This window comes from Myxocyprinus asiaticus, chromosome 4 (assembly GCF_019703515.2).
Source record: "Myxocyprinus asiaticus isolate MX2 ecotype Aquarium Trade chromosome 4, UBuf_Myxa_2, whole genome shotgun sequence".
Classification (NCBI taxonomy): domain Eukaryota; kingdom Metazoa; phylum Chordata; class Actinopteri; order Cypriniformes; family Catostomidae; genus Myxocyprinus; species Myxocyprinus asiaticus.
Window position 1 is genome coordinate 47,950,860 of NC_059347.1, and position 18,402 is coordinate 47,969,261.

At 34.3% G+C, this 18,402-nt stretch overlaps 1 protein-coding gene across 2 annotated transcripts; it reads right to left on the reverse strand.

Moving 5' to 3' along the window:
- Positions 1–1,022: 1,022 nt before the first annotated feature.
- Positions 1,023–17,509, reverse strand: LOC127438830 (butyrophilin-like protein 2). 2 transcript variants are annotated; one of them, XM_051694722.1, is made up of 17 exons: positions 17,206–17,509; positions 16,138–16,175; positions 14,658–14,685; positions 12,847–12,899; positions 11,468–11,495; positions 10,965–11,017; positions 10,355–10,379; positions 6,661–6,984; positions 5,833–5,912; positions 5,489–5,516; positions 4,534–4,586; positions 4,238–4,265; positions 3,961–4,130; positions 3,807–3,846; positions 3,657–3,733; positions 1,602–1,662; positions 1,023–1,472 (listed from the first exon to the last, which is right to left on the reverse strand). In XM_051694722.1, exons 1-17 carry the CDS (start codon positions 17,435–17,437, stop codon positions 1,300–1,302), a joined length of 1,491 nt encoding a protein of 496 aa, XP_051550682.1. In that variant the 5' UTR covers positions 17,438–17,509; the 3' UTR covers positions 1,023–1,299. The 2 variants fall into 2 exon arrangements, with proteins under 2 accessions (XP_051550682.1, XP_051550692.1); XM_051694732.1 differs by lacking the exon at positions 10,965–11,017 and having other exon boundaries at positions 3,807–4,130; positions 17,206–17,220.
- Between the last annotated feature and the right edge of the window lie 893 nt (positions 17,510–18,402).

The window sequence follows — 18,402 nt, forward strand, 5'->3', positions numbered from 1 at the left end:
CCTACAGAGACAAATATGTCCTGCCATGTCAAACAATTTCATCTTCTATACATGCACTCGTTTAGATCCCTGCTTGAAGAAACTGGCATTAGATGAGACTAACCAGCTGTGATTTACCATGTATTGTGTAGCTGTGCTGAATCTTCTACAGCATAGGTTTTTTCCAACTGTGTGTGTGTGTTACACTAAAACTGTATCACAGCTTTCACACAGTTATTTGAGTGACATCCTTTTTGTATCAGGAGATTTCTCAATCTGACACAAAGACATTGAGGAGCCAGAATAAAGGCCAAACCCTGCATAAAGAGACTCAGTGAATCTGGAGTGGAATGTGTGTAAGTGTGTGAGTCTCTGTGTCAAAGTTGCTGTAAAAGGAGTGCGCAAGTCCAGCCCATCCTGAACTCTTCAGCTGTTGTTTCTCTAAAGTTTTCTACTGAAAAGTGAACCTATTTCTCAGGCATCATTGCTCATACTCTATATTTGTGTGCTTTTCTTTACAAGCTTATTGTTTTTCTTCAACTTTTAGTTATGTGTAGTGATTGTTTTCCATTTCTTGTTTGTTCTTCATCTTAAGCTGCTTTGCATTTTCCAGAAGACATTTTTTTTCTGTAAGTTCTTTTGCGGTTTTCTAGTTCAGTCTGTAACTGATTGAGATGTCCTTCTGTGACCACCTCAGTTTCAAGCTATCCGTTTTCATCATGTAGTTCACTGGCTTTAATTTTAACTCAAGTTTTACATACTTTTGCCTTCATGTTGTGTCACAATTGTTTTTCTGGTTGATTGGTGCCACAGGATCCCTTATGATGTATGTATTAAAATAATAATGGAAATTAATCATATTTTCATTCAAATATTTAAATCCTTACCACTGACCTAACTAAAACAAAGAAGACAGATATTAAAACTTTATCCCTCTGCTTTGCCATAAAGTAGACATGCACTGTTCAGAAAGACATACAAGACAGTAAACTTGTTGATGTTTGTTGTCAGTTTAACCACATCACTACAAAGTTGTTGAAAAATACAATAAAATACAAATCCAGACAGCTAGCAGAAGTTTCACAGTGTGTACAATTGTAAGATATTTTAAGATGAAGAAAATGTACTGCATATGTTTTAAATCTGGAGCCTTTAAAACCCAAAACAGAGGTAACATTTTTAATGGAGGACTTTGAAAAGAAACATATAAAAAAACTGAAATATTGATTAAAATCAGTTCTTATAAATTTAAGAAAAGTCAGTTAGTACCTGGTACATTTGACACTTACACCTGACACTTCAATGTTAGGTATGTTTGAGCTATTTAAAAGGGTTTGTGTTATCTCTGTTCCTATACAGAACATGGGGGATAAGTCTTAAGACTCTGTCCAAGTCCATTCTGGTTTCCCTTAACTGCAGTTCCGTTCTTTCCAGTATACTCATACGTTCCGTGTATACATTAATCAACTCCAATGGATCGTTCACTTTCATCACTGAAAAGGGAAATAACACTCATAATACTCTATATTATTCATTTGTCACTGTTTTAGATGATGAACCAAGAAGTGTTTCTTGGGTCTGACCTGTCCTTTCAGGAACATGGTGGAATTCCTAATACTCACCTGCCATTAGTGCAGATTGGTCCATTTTCATTGTTTCCTCTTTAGTCCATATTCTATCAATCTGTTACTCAAAGAAAATTGTTTGAATGATTCATGTTGCCTTGAGTTTCAAAATACATATGAAAACTACTCTGTTACAGAAATGGTCAGAGTCTTCTGTTTAGCCAACAGCAAACCAGCACTAAATTTACTTATACCCTACCAGTCAAAAGTTTGGACACACTTGACTACATTTGTTTTCATCTTAAAAACCCTTTGATCTAAAGGCTTACGCTTGAAATGAATTCTGAAGACAAACATAAATTGTGCCTATGTATGAATTTCTTTACAAAACTATTTTTTAAATGGATGAGTTGAACCAAATAGTGAAGGGAAAACAGCCAACAAGTTCCCCGGTCCTGATACATGAGAACTTTAAAAAGTATCAAAGGGGGAATTTGGTTGAGAGATAAAGAGGGACAAATGTCTCAAAATTAAAACATTAAAGTTGATGAGTGATTTTTTTAGAGGCCTCTCTTTACCAAGCGGAAAAACGCTGCCCAGCTTGGATAGGACAGTTTAAAGATAGAAAGTCCAAAGCTAAAAAAGAAAAGATGCAAAGCTTATGTATAAAAAATTATATTCCTATTATTCTAAAATGTGAAAAAAGGAATAATAAAGAGTGAGTATGTGTGTCCAAATTTTTGACGTGTTTTTTACTATTCAGAATGTCATTGTTGAAATTACTTAGTGTGGACAATCAGGTGAAGCATTACACGGACCACAGCCAAACCTATTAAAAAGCAATACCTATATATATATATATATATATATATATATATATACACACACACACACACACACACTACCAGTCAAAAGTTTTGAAACACTTGACTTAAAAATCTTTTGATCTGAAGGCATATGCTTAAATGTTTGAAATTAATTTTGTAGACAAAAATATAATTGTGCCACCAATCATTTCATTATAAAACTAAAATTTAATAATAATAAAAAAAAGTTTTTGAAATTTATGACATGTACCAAATAATAATTTTGTGTTTCAAAACTTTTGACCGGTAGTGCATATAGGGTAAAAGGGGGTAAAGGCTCCCCAGGGTAAAAGGCTCCAATGAGTTTCATTTTCTCCCAAAACACTAAATAGTATCAAAAACTACTACAGCACTTTCCTAAACACCTGTTTGTCACTATGCACTGCAAAAATCATCCTCTTCCATGAGATCATTGTCTGAAGGTTGATTTTGAGGCAAGTTGATCTAATATTTAATAATTTTTAAAATGTTGTAAATAGCTAATGAATATCCTGGAAACTATCAAAAACTGTTGAGACAAAAAACTTTTTCAGGTTTGTTTAAGGTCATTAAATCAAACATTTTGCAATAACTGTCCAATATGTGAAAGGATAGTGTTTGGGGTAAAAAGCCCCCCTGTTGCAGGGGCTAAAGGCCCCTATAAAACACAAACTCATATTTTTTTATCAAGAAAATTCATGTTGGATTATCATTTCTTTTTTTCTAGTAAGACCTTTGATATTAGGGCAAAATCACATTCTTGATAATAATTTTTGTATTGTTTTCTTGTAAAAATATCTAAAAATCCTTAAAACAAGATCAATTTGATTTATCTTGTTTTAGAAACAAAACTGCATAAGATATTTAGGTTTTTCAGAGAATGTATTTTTAACGTGTATTTTTTCTTACTATACTGGCAGAGTTTTTATAGTCAAAACAAGTGAATAAATCTACCAGTGCTGAAGAAGTAATCCAACATATTTAGAATACGTTACTGACCTTGAGTAATCTAACAGAATATGTTACAAATTAAATTTTACAGCATGTATTCTGTAATCTGTAGTGGAATACATTCAAAAGTAATCCTCCCAACTCTCTGTGTGTGTATATATATATATATATAAGACATTATATAAAGTACAGTGCCATTTATTTTGTGTTTTTCTGTGTTTTTTATTTTTATTTTATTTTTTTAGATGAGATCCATTCTTTATTCCAAGTCTAGAAATGCAAAATTTTGTTTGAATTAACCCTTTATGTTTCTTACCTCAGACAGCATCAACTGAACACTATGGCCTTGTACTGGTGACTGACTCACAGATTGGACTTCAGGTTGCATCCTCACTAAGAAGACAATTACTTAAGTGTAAATAGGTTTGGTGGAAACCATTAGTGGATCTTATTATAGAATACTCACCTCCTATTGTTATCTCTTCTGCTCTGTCTCCACTGGTGACCTGACAACGGTAATCTCCAACATCTGAGCAACTTAAATTTCTTAGCTGCAAGGACACATTTCCTCTCTCCAGCTCATAAGTGAACAAACTCACTCTGTCCTTATAACCCCTCACCTCTGTCACCTGTCTGTTCTTATATAGACAAACACAATCTGTCTCCTTAAACCACCTGATCTCCATAGCAACAGCACTGATTCCAGGTGTCAGGTGACATGGAACTGTGAATTCAGACCCCAAAGATATCTGGGCTTTTTGAATTTTGGTAACAACAAGCTGAAATTGATCTAAGAGGAAAAGAGAGAAAGACTGGTGGGACATGCATACACTCACTAGTACTTCCACATTCCCTTTACAAACAAAAGTTGATATTCAGAGATGAAAGAAAATGTACCATTGCTCGAGGCTCTCATCTTGTAATTCTAAATTAAGATGAAAACAAATGCAGGGAAAAAGAGTTACTGTATGATTTTATGAGTCTGCATGTACATAAACTCTATTAAAATCAGTTAAAACAATCACCAGTTGGCAAATTGCAATTGCTTGCAATGGAATAGCATCCTTTGAGAATGTTGTGGGATGAATGCAAGATGTTAAAAAAACAACAACTTATGAATTGTGATTGAGGATTTTTGAAAATAAAAGTGTGTTCATACAGTATTTATGGATAATATTAATGTGCACACACACCTCATGTTGGTTCTTAACTGAATCAGCATGATATGGAGCATGACTTGAAAATTCTGTAATCCAGAAAGAAATACATGAACCCACATCAAACTTAGATTTTGAGATTTGCATTGTGCTTTATTTAAATTATTGGATTTATTATGAACTCAGGGCATTAATAAATATACACAAAATGTTATATTCTTTGGGGGAGGAAAAATCTCAAAACCTTTTATACATTTGCAAGGTTATTCCCCAAGAAAAAATATTTGTCAGCAAAATTTAAACAGTAAGGCAATAATGAAATGCAAAATTCAAAAATGTTAAAGATAAAAAAAAAAAGTTTTGACCAACAAAAATTGTAATAAATAAACAAATAATCAAACATGTGTGACAACATGTACCCTGACCTGAAATGTATGCCAAATACCCCTTCCCATAGAAATCAGTTCAAATGTTAGGTTAAAATGTACTCTCAAATTACAGTATTTCTACTGAATTGTATGTAACGTTACCAAGTGTAACGGCCCAGAGTGTTAGTGCTGTTTTGGTCCACCAGGTGGTGTTGTCTCTTTCCATCTACAGGGTGGAGTCGAGTAACAGGTGCAATGATTTACCTGAGATCAGTCCTGGATTGAGCAGGCTATAAAAAGGCCCTTCTCCTCTAAGTATTTCCCTCCCCCCAACAGCACCTGGATTTGTTCCTTATTTTTCCTGATTTATTGTTCTTTTTCTTATAACAAAGTTTGATTGTTACTTTGAATAATAAATTAACATTTAAAAATTTTTATTAATTGTATCCACATGTGGCCTCCCCATTTCATGTTACTTAGTCATGAGCCAGTAAGTTTGTAACAAAAGTAATCTGTAGATGTCTTATTGCATAATTCCTTATCATTGTGTGCAATACAAATTTATAAGATGAGGAGTCAGTGATAAAAAATAAATAAATAAATAAATAAATAAATAAACTTACTTGTGGTTGTTTCTTTCATCTTGGTATCCTAATTGAGATTAAAACAAATACAATGAAAGAAATGTATTTCAGTTTGCTTGGTCTAGCCTAACATCACCAACAAAGGATTCAGTTTACAATGATTATTTACAATTCACAAGTCATTTTGATCAAATGAAAAAGTATTTTCATTTATTTTTTAAATAGCCAATTTTAGTTTTTGCACAGATTGAAAGGTTGTAAATTTTATGTATTTTAATATGTTATCAAGTATCACATTCACAAATTCAAATAAGTTTGATACTATTGAAGGTAATAATTACCATACCATGATTTTTGAAAAGGAGAAGGTAATGCTTTCTTACCTTAAATATCATTAATTGAGCGTTTTGGCCTTGAAATATTGGTGACTGACTCACAGGTTGGACACCAGGATCTAACCTCACTAAGAAGAACATTACTCAAGTGTAAATAGATTTGTATGTAAACATTAATTGGTTTTTATAAAGTAATTACATACAAGTGTATAAAAATCCTATGCAGAATCCCTCTTTCTTACTGCAAAACATTATAATGTCTTAAAAATACATTTATGCATTAATATTTGATAATCTAATTTTGTTGTATTCAATATATGTTGTATTAAAGAACTTCAACATATAAGGCTGTATAATACATTTTTAATATTAAAAGTTGTATATGTTAACCAATGCTGTAAAATATAGTTAATTTGTAGTGCATGACACCACATGTGTATTTGTAACAAATAGAACCTTATTCTATAATGTTGTCCATAATTCATTTATGATTGGAACAAAACACTGGCCATGCTTTTTGGGGTATACAAGTACACAAGTGGATCTCTTTTTGTGCACAGGGGCATTTTCATTCTGGAACAGAAAAGGCCCTCCCCAAACAGTTGCAGTAAGGTTGGAAACACACAATTCTCCAGAATGTCATAGTATGGTGTAACATTAAGATTTAAATATTACTGGAAAAGCCATACTCATTAATTAGAAGGGGGTGCCCACTTAATTTTGGCCATATAGTGTTAGATTAGGTTTGTGCTAACAGTTTACTGATGATGACACACTGATGAAAAATACATGATCCTCTACATCTAGATATCAGTTTCATTTTAGTTTTATTTTGAAAAACTAAAAGTTTTGAAAGTCATACTCTAAAGTACTCACCTTTTACTGTTATCTCTTCTGTTTCATCTCCACAAATAACCTGACAAGTGTATTTTCCAACATCTGACCAGCTGAAGTTTTTCAGTCGTAAGGACACATTTCCTCTTTTCAGCTCATGAGTGAACAGACTCACTCTACCATTATACCCAATCCCTGCTGTCAACTGTCTGTCCTTATAGACGCAAACGCATCCTGTCTCGCTATGCCATTTGATCTCCATGGCAACAGCACTGATTTCAGGAATCAGGGAACAAGGAACAATCAATTCAGACCCCAAAGAAACCTGTGCATCTTCAGTTTTGGGAATAACAAGCTGAAAGTTATCTGCGAGGAAAGAAAGATTAAAGAGAGAAAAAGAGAGAAATATAGACTCAAACTCACTTTTAATTTCACTTATTACATGGCTCTGTGAAATGCATGATTGTAATTGGTCGATCATGGCAGTACACAAATATTTTAAATATTGTAAAATGAACTATATATTTGACTACTGTCAATGGGAACATTTCGGTGCTACAGTATATTCATGTTTCTCTTATCATTGCACAGTGGAATATTATGGAATGCAAATAAACTTTATGTTTTCTTAGCAGGACCTTTTAACTTATCTACAGGACAGAGAATAAAAAATGTCAACTCAAATCAATATTTCCAATCTATGTATTTTTAGCAGGTTATTTGCAAAGACTAATGGATGGCTATACATTATCTCTTATACTTGTATCCTCAAAATGTAATAATCTGTGGTGAAATGATGACAATTGTAAAACTTTTGCTTGAGGCCCCCTTCTTGGAATCCTAAATGTAAAGAAATTAAATGTTTAGAAAGTATTTTGTTATTTTATTTGTTTAAGTGTCTATATGGCAATTAACCATTTATTTATGTTTATAATATAAGGGGTTGTATGGTAAAGATTTTTTATATCACATTATGCATTAATAAATATTTATATTTATTGTTGTATTTGTGTGTTTTTCAACAGCAAAACAAACTAAAAGAGTAACACTGTGATATATATGTCCTTTTAAGGATGGAATATCACAAGTGAAATTCCTGCAGTAGACCTGTCCCTCCACAGAACGGGCACGAGCACTGTATTTCATGCCTGGGCAACACCCACGCTGAATCAGCGTTCAAGGATGCACAATACACTCACTGCGAGCCCATGAGACGCTACGTTCATGATTGGCGTTCTTCTCGGAGAGCGCCGCTGCATCTTCAGTCTCCCGCAGCACCCCTGATGTGACGCCGGCTGGAGCACAGGTGGGTTGTGCATGAGGCTCAGAAACTGAATGTGGAGAAGTTGAGGAAAGTGTTTCGCCGGCGCAAGCTTTGCAGTCTTCCTGCTCTCCAGCGTTTTTGCCTATGCAATATGCCAGAGCAAATCTCTGTCCTTCTGTTGAAATGTACGGTTCGATTTTGTTTGACATATTTCCAGACGAGGATGTGGTGACTACCGTGGTATCAGAAGGCAAAACATGGTACCGTTTGGCGGATGATCTGACCGGCTGTCCCGCAAGCAAGACAGCAGAGAGAGTAGCAGATCGGAAGCCAAGTTGATGTATGACTGGCACAAAATTGTCTGCATCACTTCCGGTAAAAGTCAAAGAACTCTGCGAGAACCAACGTCATAAAACCCTCACCCAGGGTTATAAGGATAAATTATGACTTATCCTGTTCTGTAATGTAAAAGGTTTTCTGATCATACATGTTTGGTATCATTCAAGAGGTCTCAGTACAACTGGTAAAACGGTCTCATTCCCTTTCAGCCAAGTCAAATCACAAGTAAAAGATTTAAGAACTTAGTAAAATACTGTATTCTATCAGGGGCATGACCCCTCCCCAGTTTTCTCACAGAGACTAGATGCTGTATGCAGATTAGGTGCATTCTTTGTAAACATCAAACGACCAACTCCATTACATGTTTCAAAGGTCTACTCACAACTCCCTAAATTGTAAACCAAATCCTAAATAACATCAAACATACACATCTGAAATAACAATAGAATCGTTTGGTACTTAAGGAAGGATGGCAGAGAAGCTCATGGAATCTGCATTCAGATCTCCCACACAATTGCTGTGTGTAACTCCCCATAGCGGTTAGTTACAACTTAAATGTCTGTTAAACTTCGCTATTAAACCACACAGAAGGTTGTTTCCCGGTCAGTAAAACATCTCTCTCTGGATTATTCAGCATAATAGCAGCTTTTACCGTTCTTGTGACAAAAATCCTTTTGTATACTCCCCATAGCAGCTAGTAACAACTGGAAATGTCAGTTAAGGATTCGCTCTTAAACTGCATAGAAGGCTATTTCCCCGCTGGTTGAACACCTCTCTCTGGGTTGCTAAGCACAACAGCAGTATTAATACTGCTTGGGTGGCATCAGTCTTTTTGTATACTACTTACATGGCTAGATACACTAAGAAGTCACGTCTGAAGGTTAACCCCTTCTTTGCCTACACAAAATAGAGTTCCTGTTTGGCTAACACCTCTTGTTATGCAACTGGCCCAACTTCAGGTTTGGCCAGGAGAATTTTCTGACTCTCTCTACATAGTGTACATAGGTCAATTCTATCTCAAGTCAAGCAGCACTCTTGTGTCTGTGGTACAGTCGGACCCTAAAAATGTTTTATCTGCCTCCCAAAAAGGTAAGGCAGTTGTCACATTGGTTTTTACCCTTTATCCCTTATCTGCTTCCCCACACGGCAAAGCAAGTTACTGGGATTATTTAATCTAGCAAATTTTTCCTAGATTCCATATGGGAAAATTGAATTCTTCCTTCAGTCGGTTTAAGGTGCCTCCGCTGGCAGCCCCTTTTATAACCACGATCAAAGGACTGTGAATTCATTCCGCCCTCCAAACATTTCATCACCTCACTTGGCACAAGTTCTGTGGAGAGAATTGGCTACCCTCAGACTATGGCAAGTGTCACTGTTGTGTCATTCACTGTACTGGACTCTTCCCCACTCATGTGTGGAAGCGGGCTTTCTGCAAACTTTCTACCACATTTTTTGGTAGTAAGCGCAGCCAAATCAGTATTGTGGCACTGTGCTATAGGGACCCCTACTGTCGATCATTGACATAACATCGAGTGACCGACTTGAAAGGGAATGTCTAGGTTACTATTGTAACCATGGTTCCCTGAAAGGAGCAAACGTGACGTTACTTAGACTTGCCACTATACTGACTGCCGCTGAAAAGGTTTAAGAGATCCTCTCGCCTCTTCAGTCAAATGTGCTGAGGAGGCTGTCTTTCGGCTTACCTTTTATATTCTCGCTGTGCACTGAAGGCGGGACTTTGAAAGACATCTGCCAATGAAACTAGCATGATGGAAAACCATTAAGAGAGCTTGGGGCTCTCGGGAGCGACCCCTACTGTCTATCATCAACGTAACATCTTGTTCCCTCCTTTCAGTAACCTAGACGTTTTCATCTTATAATGTGGTTTTTCAACATTGCCACAATTTCCATAGTTCTAATTAAGTATCAAGTATATAAGTTAAGAAATAAAGAAAAATATATAAAGATAAAAAGATTTATTAGCAACATTTATATTTTTGTGTCAATGCAAAGTAATTTTTTTTTTTTTTCCTTTTCTTTTTTTTGGGGGGGGGGGGGGGTGGTAATCTAAATTACAAACATACAAGCAAATTCTAATGAAGACAAAGAGTCAATGATTTTGAGGATACTTACTGTTGCTTGCTTCTCCCATGTACTCCTAATTGAGATAAGAACAAATAGAATGAAAAAGTTTTATATTTCCACCTCCCTAGCCAAAAATAACATCATCACACAATTATATTTTATAATGAAAGATTCACAAAACGAGTGGTTGACAAAGTTTACTTAATTTAACTTGCATAAGCATTGTTGCTTAAGATCTTTATATTGAGACAGACTGAAAGATTTCTTTAATTTTAGTTTAATTTTAGTGATTTAAAACATCAGTTATGAAAGATCAGACAGTGCTAGAAAAATCTCAATGAGTTTTGAAAAATGACAAATGGCTTTCTATAATACAGCATGAAATGCAAGAAGAAGAAAAACAGCACAAAGATAGTGCTAATGATAGAATGGGGAGGTTTGTGTTCACCTGAGAATTTATGCTCTGCCTTTAAGAAAACGAGAATAGCTTTGCTTAAAAACTTTTAAAACCTGCAAAAGAATCCCCAGGTGGCCAGTTTCTCGCAACTGAACAATATGTCTTGGGAATTTTGTGGGATGACTCTTTTGATTCATTATTTATTATCTAACACTGTGTGTACTGCATATGTATTTATGTATAATATCAATGTGCACATACCCCATGTTGATCCTTTCCTGAAGCACTGTCATATGCAGAGCAACTTAGTGATTCTATTTTGATGAAAAAAGGCAACAAAAAAAAAAAACAAAAAAAAAACTTGCATGAAACTTTACAAACAGTATTCATACATTACAAAGATTGTGACAAAACAGTTTAAGTGTTCTTCAGACTGTCAAATTATGGTTTTGTTATGACCTCAGTACACTGGGCTACAGATTTTTAGCTGGATACAGCACTTACAAACAAAATACACAGTACTGTTATTTTGTTTGCTATAGATGTCTTTGTTCTTTAAATAAGTTACAAATGTTTTGGTGTTAAATGTGGTCCTGAAATGGACACTAATGACTTTTCATTGCAAAAAATAAATACATTTGATTCGCATTTGTTTTTTCATTTATACAAAGTAGTCGGTTGAATTTATAACACATAACTGTTTTCAGACTTTTAAATGTCCAATTAAATTCTTATGATGAGTCAATGGTTTTAAGACAACTTACTGTAGATTGTTTCTCCCATCTTGTAATCCTAATTGAGATGAAAACAAATTAACTTCTTCACAATAAAAGATTAACAACTGAGGTGATCAAAGGTTACTGAATTAATGTAGCTCAAGTTAAAGCATTGTTTTTTTGTTTTTTTTTTAAAGAAAGACCATTTGGGGGAAAAGCCATTTTATGCAAGCTGATTAACATTAAGAAATGTTTAAGCAAGGGGCCTGGGTAGCTCAGCAAGTAAAGACGCTGACTACCAAACCTTGAGTCATGAGTTCGAATCCAGGGTGTGCTGAGTGACTCCAGCCAGGTCTCCCAAGCAACCAAATTGGCCCAGTTGCTAGGGAGGGTAGAGTCACATGGGGTAACCTCTTTGTGGTTGCTATAATGTGGTTCGCTCTCAGTGGGTGCATGGTGAGTTGTGAGTGGATGCTGCAGAGAATAGCATGAAGCCTCAATAGTGCTATGTCTCCACGGTAACACACTCAACAAGCCACATAATAAGATGTGCAGATTGACAGTCTCAGACACAGAGGCAACTGAGATTTGTCCTCTGCCACCAAGATTGAGGCAAGTCACTACACCGCCACAAGGATTTAGAGTGCATTGGGAATTGGGCATCCCAAATTGGGGAGAAACAAACAAAAACATGTTTTAAGATAAATGTTAAAATTAAATGTCTGATTACTTTTTTATTATGTATCATATGTATGTATGTATGTAGCATATATTAGCTGAGGTGTTGTATAATAAAGATATTTGAATCATAGTGAATTAATTTATGCTACAATTAATGTGCACACAAATAGAGTGAAAGAGTTTTATAATTCCACCTCCCTGGCCAAAAATGACATCATCACACAACGAGAATACACTTTACAATATTTTTTTATAATGAAAGATTCACAACACGAGTGGTTGACAAAGTTTACTTAATTTAACTTGCATAAGCATTGTGTGTGTGTTTGTGTGTGTGTGTGTGTGTGTTTGACAAATCTGACTACAAATGTATATCAATTTTATCAGTTTACCATCAGTGATTTAAAACATTAGTTACCTAAGATCAGAAAGTGCTAGAAATATCTCAATGAGTTTTGAAAAATTACAAATGGCTTTCTATAATACAGCATAAAATGCGAAGAAAAACAGCACAAAGATAGTGCTAAGGATAGTATGGGGAGGTTTGTCTTCACCTGAGAATTTATGCTCTGCCTTTAAGAAAATGAGAACAATAGCTTTGCTTAAAAACTTTTGCCTTGAGAATTTTGTGGGATGACTCTTTTATTTATTCATTATTTATCATTTGATGTGCTATGTTATAAAGATTATTAAAAACACTGTGTGTACTGTATATGTATTTATGTATAATATCAGTGTGCACATACCCCATGTTGATCCTTGCCTGAAGCACTGTGATATGTAAAGTGGCTTCGTAATTCTATTTTGATGAAAAAAACATGCACGGAACTTTACAAACAATATCCACACATTACACAGATTTTGACAAAGCAGGTTAAGTGTTCTTCAGACTGTCAAATTATGGTTTTGTTATGACCTCAGTACACTGGGCTACAGATTTTTAGCTGGATACAGCACGTACAAACAAAATACACAGTACTGTTTTATATATATATATAGATGTCTTTGTTCTTTAAATAAGTTACAAATGTTTTGGTGTTAAATATGGTCCTGAAATGGGCACTAATTACTTTTTTTTTTTTTTATTTATTTTTTTTTACTATAAGCAAGAGAATAACAAGTTAAAAAAACTGACAGCACAGTAAGATAAATATTTAAATTAAAAATACATCTATGAAAAAAAAGCCTAAATATTGTCTGCAGTGTTGCTTCTGAAGTAAATGTATCCTGTTTTAAGGATTTTAGATTTTGTTTTACAGGAACACAATATAAAAATCATTGAGAAAGGGACTCATTAAACATCTCATTAAGAATAGGATTTTTAGGATAACTTTGCTTTAATACCAAAGGTCTTACCAGAGAAGAAAATATCTGATGTGGATTTTCTTGATAGAATTCATCATTAAATATAAACATATCTGGTAACAGGTGCATGTAAGGGTTTTAAATAGCATTATAACTTGGTATAAAGCTAAATGTTCACATGCCAATTTACATTGCCGGTATCAGATCGAAGTTGGTATTGCCTATCCTTAGTGTGTCTCATTTGCTTAGGGTCTGTAGTGCAAAAAATGTATAACATGAAGCACCACTGAATCTACATACATGCATATACCCTGACTTTATTATTATACAGTACAAATGTGTCAGTGTTTTCAATCACAAACATCCTCAAATCAGTTTGTTCTCCATTTACCAATGATTATCTGCACAAATATCTGACTTCTGTACTGGCTCCTGTATGCAACTACAGAATATTTGCAAGACAAGGACAGGCTAATTTTTCTCATAATGGGAGGATATACAGACAAAGGAAGAATAGACATGTTCTCCTCTTTTTTTAGTTTAAACATATTCTTTGTAAAATAACATTTCTGATGTTTTCTTGTGTGGGTTGATGTCATAAAAAATTACGTTATTTCACATATAAATGTTCATCTTAGTTTTCTTAATGGCCCTGATATGTTAAAATGATCGTTGTGTTTTTAATTTTCAAAATTAAGTTGATCGAAACCCATTTTTTAGGTTATGAAGTCATGAATCATGTTAGTACTTCAGCCAGATCTTTAAAAGGAATTTATGGCCAGATCTTAAAAATGTTAATTGAATTACCCTGACCATTTTAATGTAAAAAATAAAAAAATAAAAAAATTTTTTTTTAAAAAATACCAATTATATTATTATAACAATTTAAGTGCGCCATGTTTTTGAGGGCATACTAGTAAAAAAGTAAATTACCAAAATTGACATTCGTTTGAATAATTTGGGCTATGGTAATTACCCTGGTCTTTTTAGATTACTTAAGTGCAATGGTACCACTTTTTCCAAGATTAGTCATATTGTCTATTTGTTATTTAAAATTTCATCGTAAACTGATGTATCTTTCTAACAGTTTGGTCTGGTGTATTGAATGTTAACTTAAGTGTCACTGGCACCATGCCCTGAAGGTACAGTATCTGTACAGTTAGGGAGCAGCACCAACTTGTAACCGGTAACTGGGCCCAGGTCTAAAGTACAGTAAAAAAAAAAAAAAAGTTAGAGATTTAAGATAACTTACTGTTAGGTTTTTCTGCCATCTTGTAATCCTAAATAAGATAAAGTAAGAGTTTCATGATTTCAGCCTATCAAGTCCAACATGACAATCACACAACAAGGATTTTAATTACGTGATTCTTTACAATAAAGTTTGTCAAAACACAAAAGTTCAAAGCTTATTAAACTGAAGCAAAATTATTGTTATTTTATAAAGATGTCTGAGTTATCATGCAAATAATTTTGTTAATGAGGACAATCTATTAGATTAGTGATCTACTAGATAAACACTGAGCAGACTTCAACTTTTTTACTAAAATGAGTAGTATGTATGGATTAATTTATTAGTCACTACAAGGGGTGACTGTTTAAGAATCGGCCACTGGAAAACCTACATTGGTCGCCACTGAGTTTTGTAGTGGATAATGTCTAAGGTGGCTTTCACTCTGGTTCTTTTGACTTGAAGTGAAGTATTTTATTAAGAGATTAAAAAAATTAAAGATGTCTTTTTACTTTCTGACATTTTCAGGCACAAAAGTCTCTGTTTCCTGAGAATGGGTCCTATACAAAGAGCATATTTTCTAGACATGAGAGACTGTATTTAGGGTACACGTTATTTTAAATTTCTTTGACCAGTCCAGTTTTATGTTGACTGTTACACTGTGCTAGACATTAATTCTTTTGTAACACATGGTTTTTACTTGTTTTAGGACAAAACATTTACTTTACTTTTTTGATTTCTTTATAACCCCCGATGTCTACAGTAGATTTTATTTCATGGTTTGTCCAGTTTTGTGTTATATTAATTAAATAATCAAGCTTGCCAGCATTTTGCATTCTTGACTTCTGGGAAAATAATAATAATAATATGAAGGTTGTAAATATCAAAATCTTCCAGTAAATACTGTATATACAGTATGCAAATATATGTGGCTTTGTTTCCCCAGTGTTCGTTCCTCTACTTCTTTCAATACCATCTCAGTAAGTTTTTCTTTGACATTGTTATCTATTGATTTTTGCACATTGGTTTAACTTTCTCTCAAAATACTTGCAAATATAAGGTTTCTTGTTCTTTTACTGATTGTCTACAGCCTGTCTTGTTAATAGAATAGTGTGCACATTTTGTTTGTCTCCTTTGGCATGTATTGTGGTTGTAGTTTGTTGGAGCATTATTTCCTACATTATGCCCTATGTTTCTAGCTTTTTGTTTTTAGTAGTTGATCTAATTTGTTGCATAAAATAAGGCTGAATTTAGATTTTTCACTCTGTGCATGCCACCCAATGTTATAATATGACTCTGTAACACTATGGACAAGCCAGACAGTTCTGCCCATTTGAGCTGTATTATCTTCTGGAAGTCACTAATTACTTGACCTTATTTTTGTTCTGGTAACACTGTCTGCCACTGTTTTGTCTTACAAACTGTGTTGTACTGTGCTTTATTCTATGTTGTACATAATTTGCAAATAGAAGGGAAGTTATGGTGGTTAAATTAGCTGTCTTACCATTATAAAGACATGTTGGTCCTTGAAAAATGCTGTCACTGCACAATTCAACAAACAAGAGTGTTAAATAGTAGTGACATACTTGGAATGGTGTATATAATTTCAATATTTTGGTACAGAATGCAAGTATGACAACTGAGACCTTTCCATTGAAAGTGATGTGTATTTTTATAATAATATAAAGTATTATTTTAAATAAAGTAAGAAAAGAAGAATCTTAACTGACATCTTAATCCAATCCATGTGACCTCTGTAAATTACTAGAAATCTTGTTAACAAAACTTAAAATCATTGTCTCACCCTGTTTGGCTGTGACATCAGTAACAGTCTTCAAACACATTCAAACATTAATATTTTAAGATTTAACAAAACTAACACTATTTGAATGTTACAATGCTGATAATATTATAAAGAGCGTAGTTATCTAATCCTTTGCATCTATAAAAGGTCTAATTTAATTCTATTATGGTCTCCTGAGTCCTGACCTCTCAAACACTGAAGTCTTCAGTATATATGATTAATTACTATAGGCATGTTCAGAATGGCATACTACCATACAACATACTATTTTGCTGTATCTACAGTATACTGTTCACAAACAATTTTGTATGCATGAAATACAAACCCACAGTGCAATATGCCTTATGACTGAACTGGCAGTCATATCAACTGCGATCATCACATTTAATTGTGACTACATATTTGATTTTACAGCCAAAATGTAGGACATTTTCACTTGCAGTTGGATTTTATAAATGCAAACTTAGCATATGTATTTTCAAATGATAACTGGACAATATGATATAAAACATAGGGGGTCATATGCCAACAACATAGCATTCTAATGTTTAAATTCACTGTTCCTTCACTGCATTCACTGTTCCTCACACTATTTTATATTTTACATACTGCACACATTGTGTAGTATTTAACAAGCAGCACGATAATGCCGCTGTTAAATATGCTAAGGAATAGTATGTGGTATCCACCTACTGCACTGTGAAGTATGCAGTAAGTTGCCTGTTAGTATTCCTGCGCTGATGCAGATTGAGTGGATGAAATACTTACCTTCTTCTCCTACATTTACTGTTATCTGATCAGTTTTATTCTGACTGGTGACTCGACACAGATAAACTCCCAGATCTGACTCTTTGAAGTCACTTAATCTTAAGGACACATTTCCTTTCTTCAGGTCTTGAATGAACAGACTCGCTCTGCCCTCATAGCCAACCCCTTCTGTCACGTGTCTGTTCTTATAGGTGCAAACACAGGATGACTCATTATACCACTCAATCTCCATGGCAACAGCACTGATCGCAGGAGACAAGTGACACGAAACAGTGAGAGTAGATCCTGAGTTAACCTTAGCTCTTCCACCTGCTTTTGGGACAACAAGCTGAAAGTCTGTGGCAGGAAAAAACAGGGGGGAAACTCAAATCAACTTTGCTGTGATTTTGTTCAAGCAGGCCATTTCCACAATTTGGTGTCTTTTAATTCCCCAATACAAGTTATAGCATATATTATATTCAGCCTGATCTCATGAACATTACAAGACTGTGGCAACACTTTTGCAAAACTTTATTACATGCTTCATTAGGCTACATGTTTTGCTGCAGTTTCTGAGTGAAATGTCCATTGGGGTGCGCCAAAAGTGAGTGGAAGTCTTAATTGACCCTTCGCTAAGCCCCGCCTTGAAAGCGCTTCTGACCAATCCTATCTTACCAACTGTTGCCTTGCCGCCATTTCTCTGAGAAGAATTTGCCTTTTTACAATGAGAGTATACGGGAGGAATGTGTGTTGTTTTAAGTGGAATTTTATCGAAATGATCCAAAAAAATGTAAAAATATTGTTGCTTGGTCACTTGTAGTAGCAACACAAGGTACCTAGAGAAGATACACGTGATATTTTTTCTTTCTTTTTAAAAAGGGCTTAGCAAAGGGTCAATTAGACAAGGTTTTTAAGGTGAATATTCAATGGAGGTTTTAATGAGTAAAACGTACTTCCTGTTGTGTAATGTGGAGAAAATGCAATTACCCTGCATTTTATATATGTATTTTGCTTCACATATTTAGCCAATGTATTAAATATTATATTTTGTTTACAAGAGATACATGAAACTATGAGTGAACCGCTGTTATCTGTAAAGTATGTTACACATTTAAACAATGAGTACAGTATTTGTATACTACTGTATGTTTACCCATTAGTGTTGTATGCACCAAAAATTTGTTCATCATGTTGCATTTTTACAGAGTTTGACGAAGA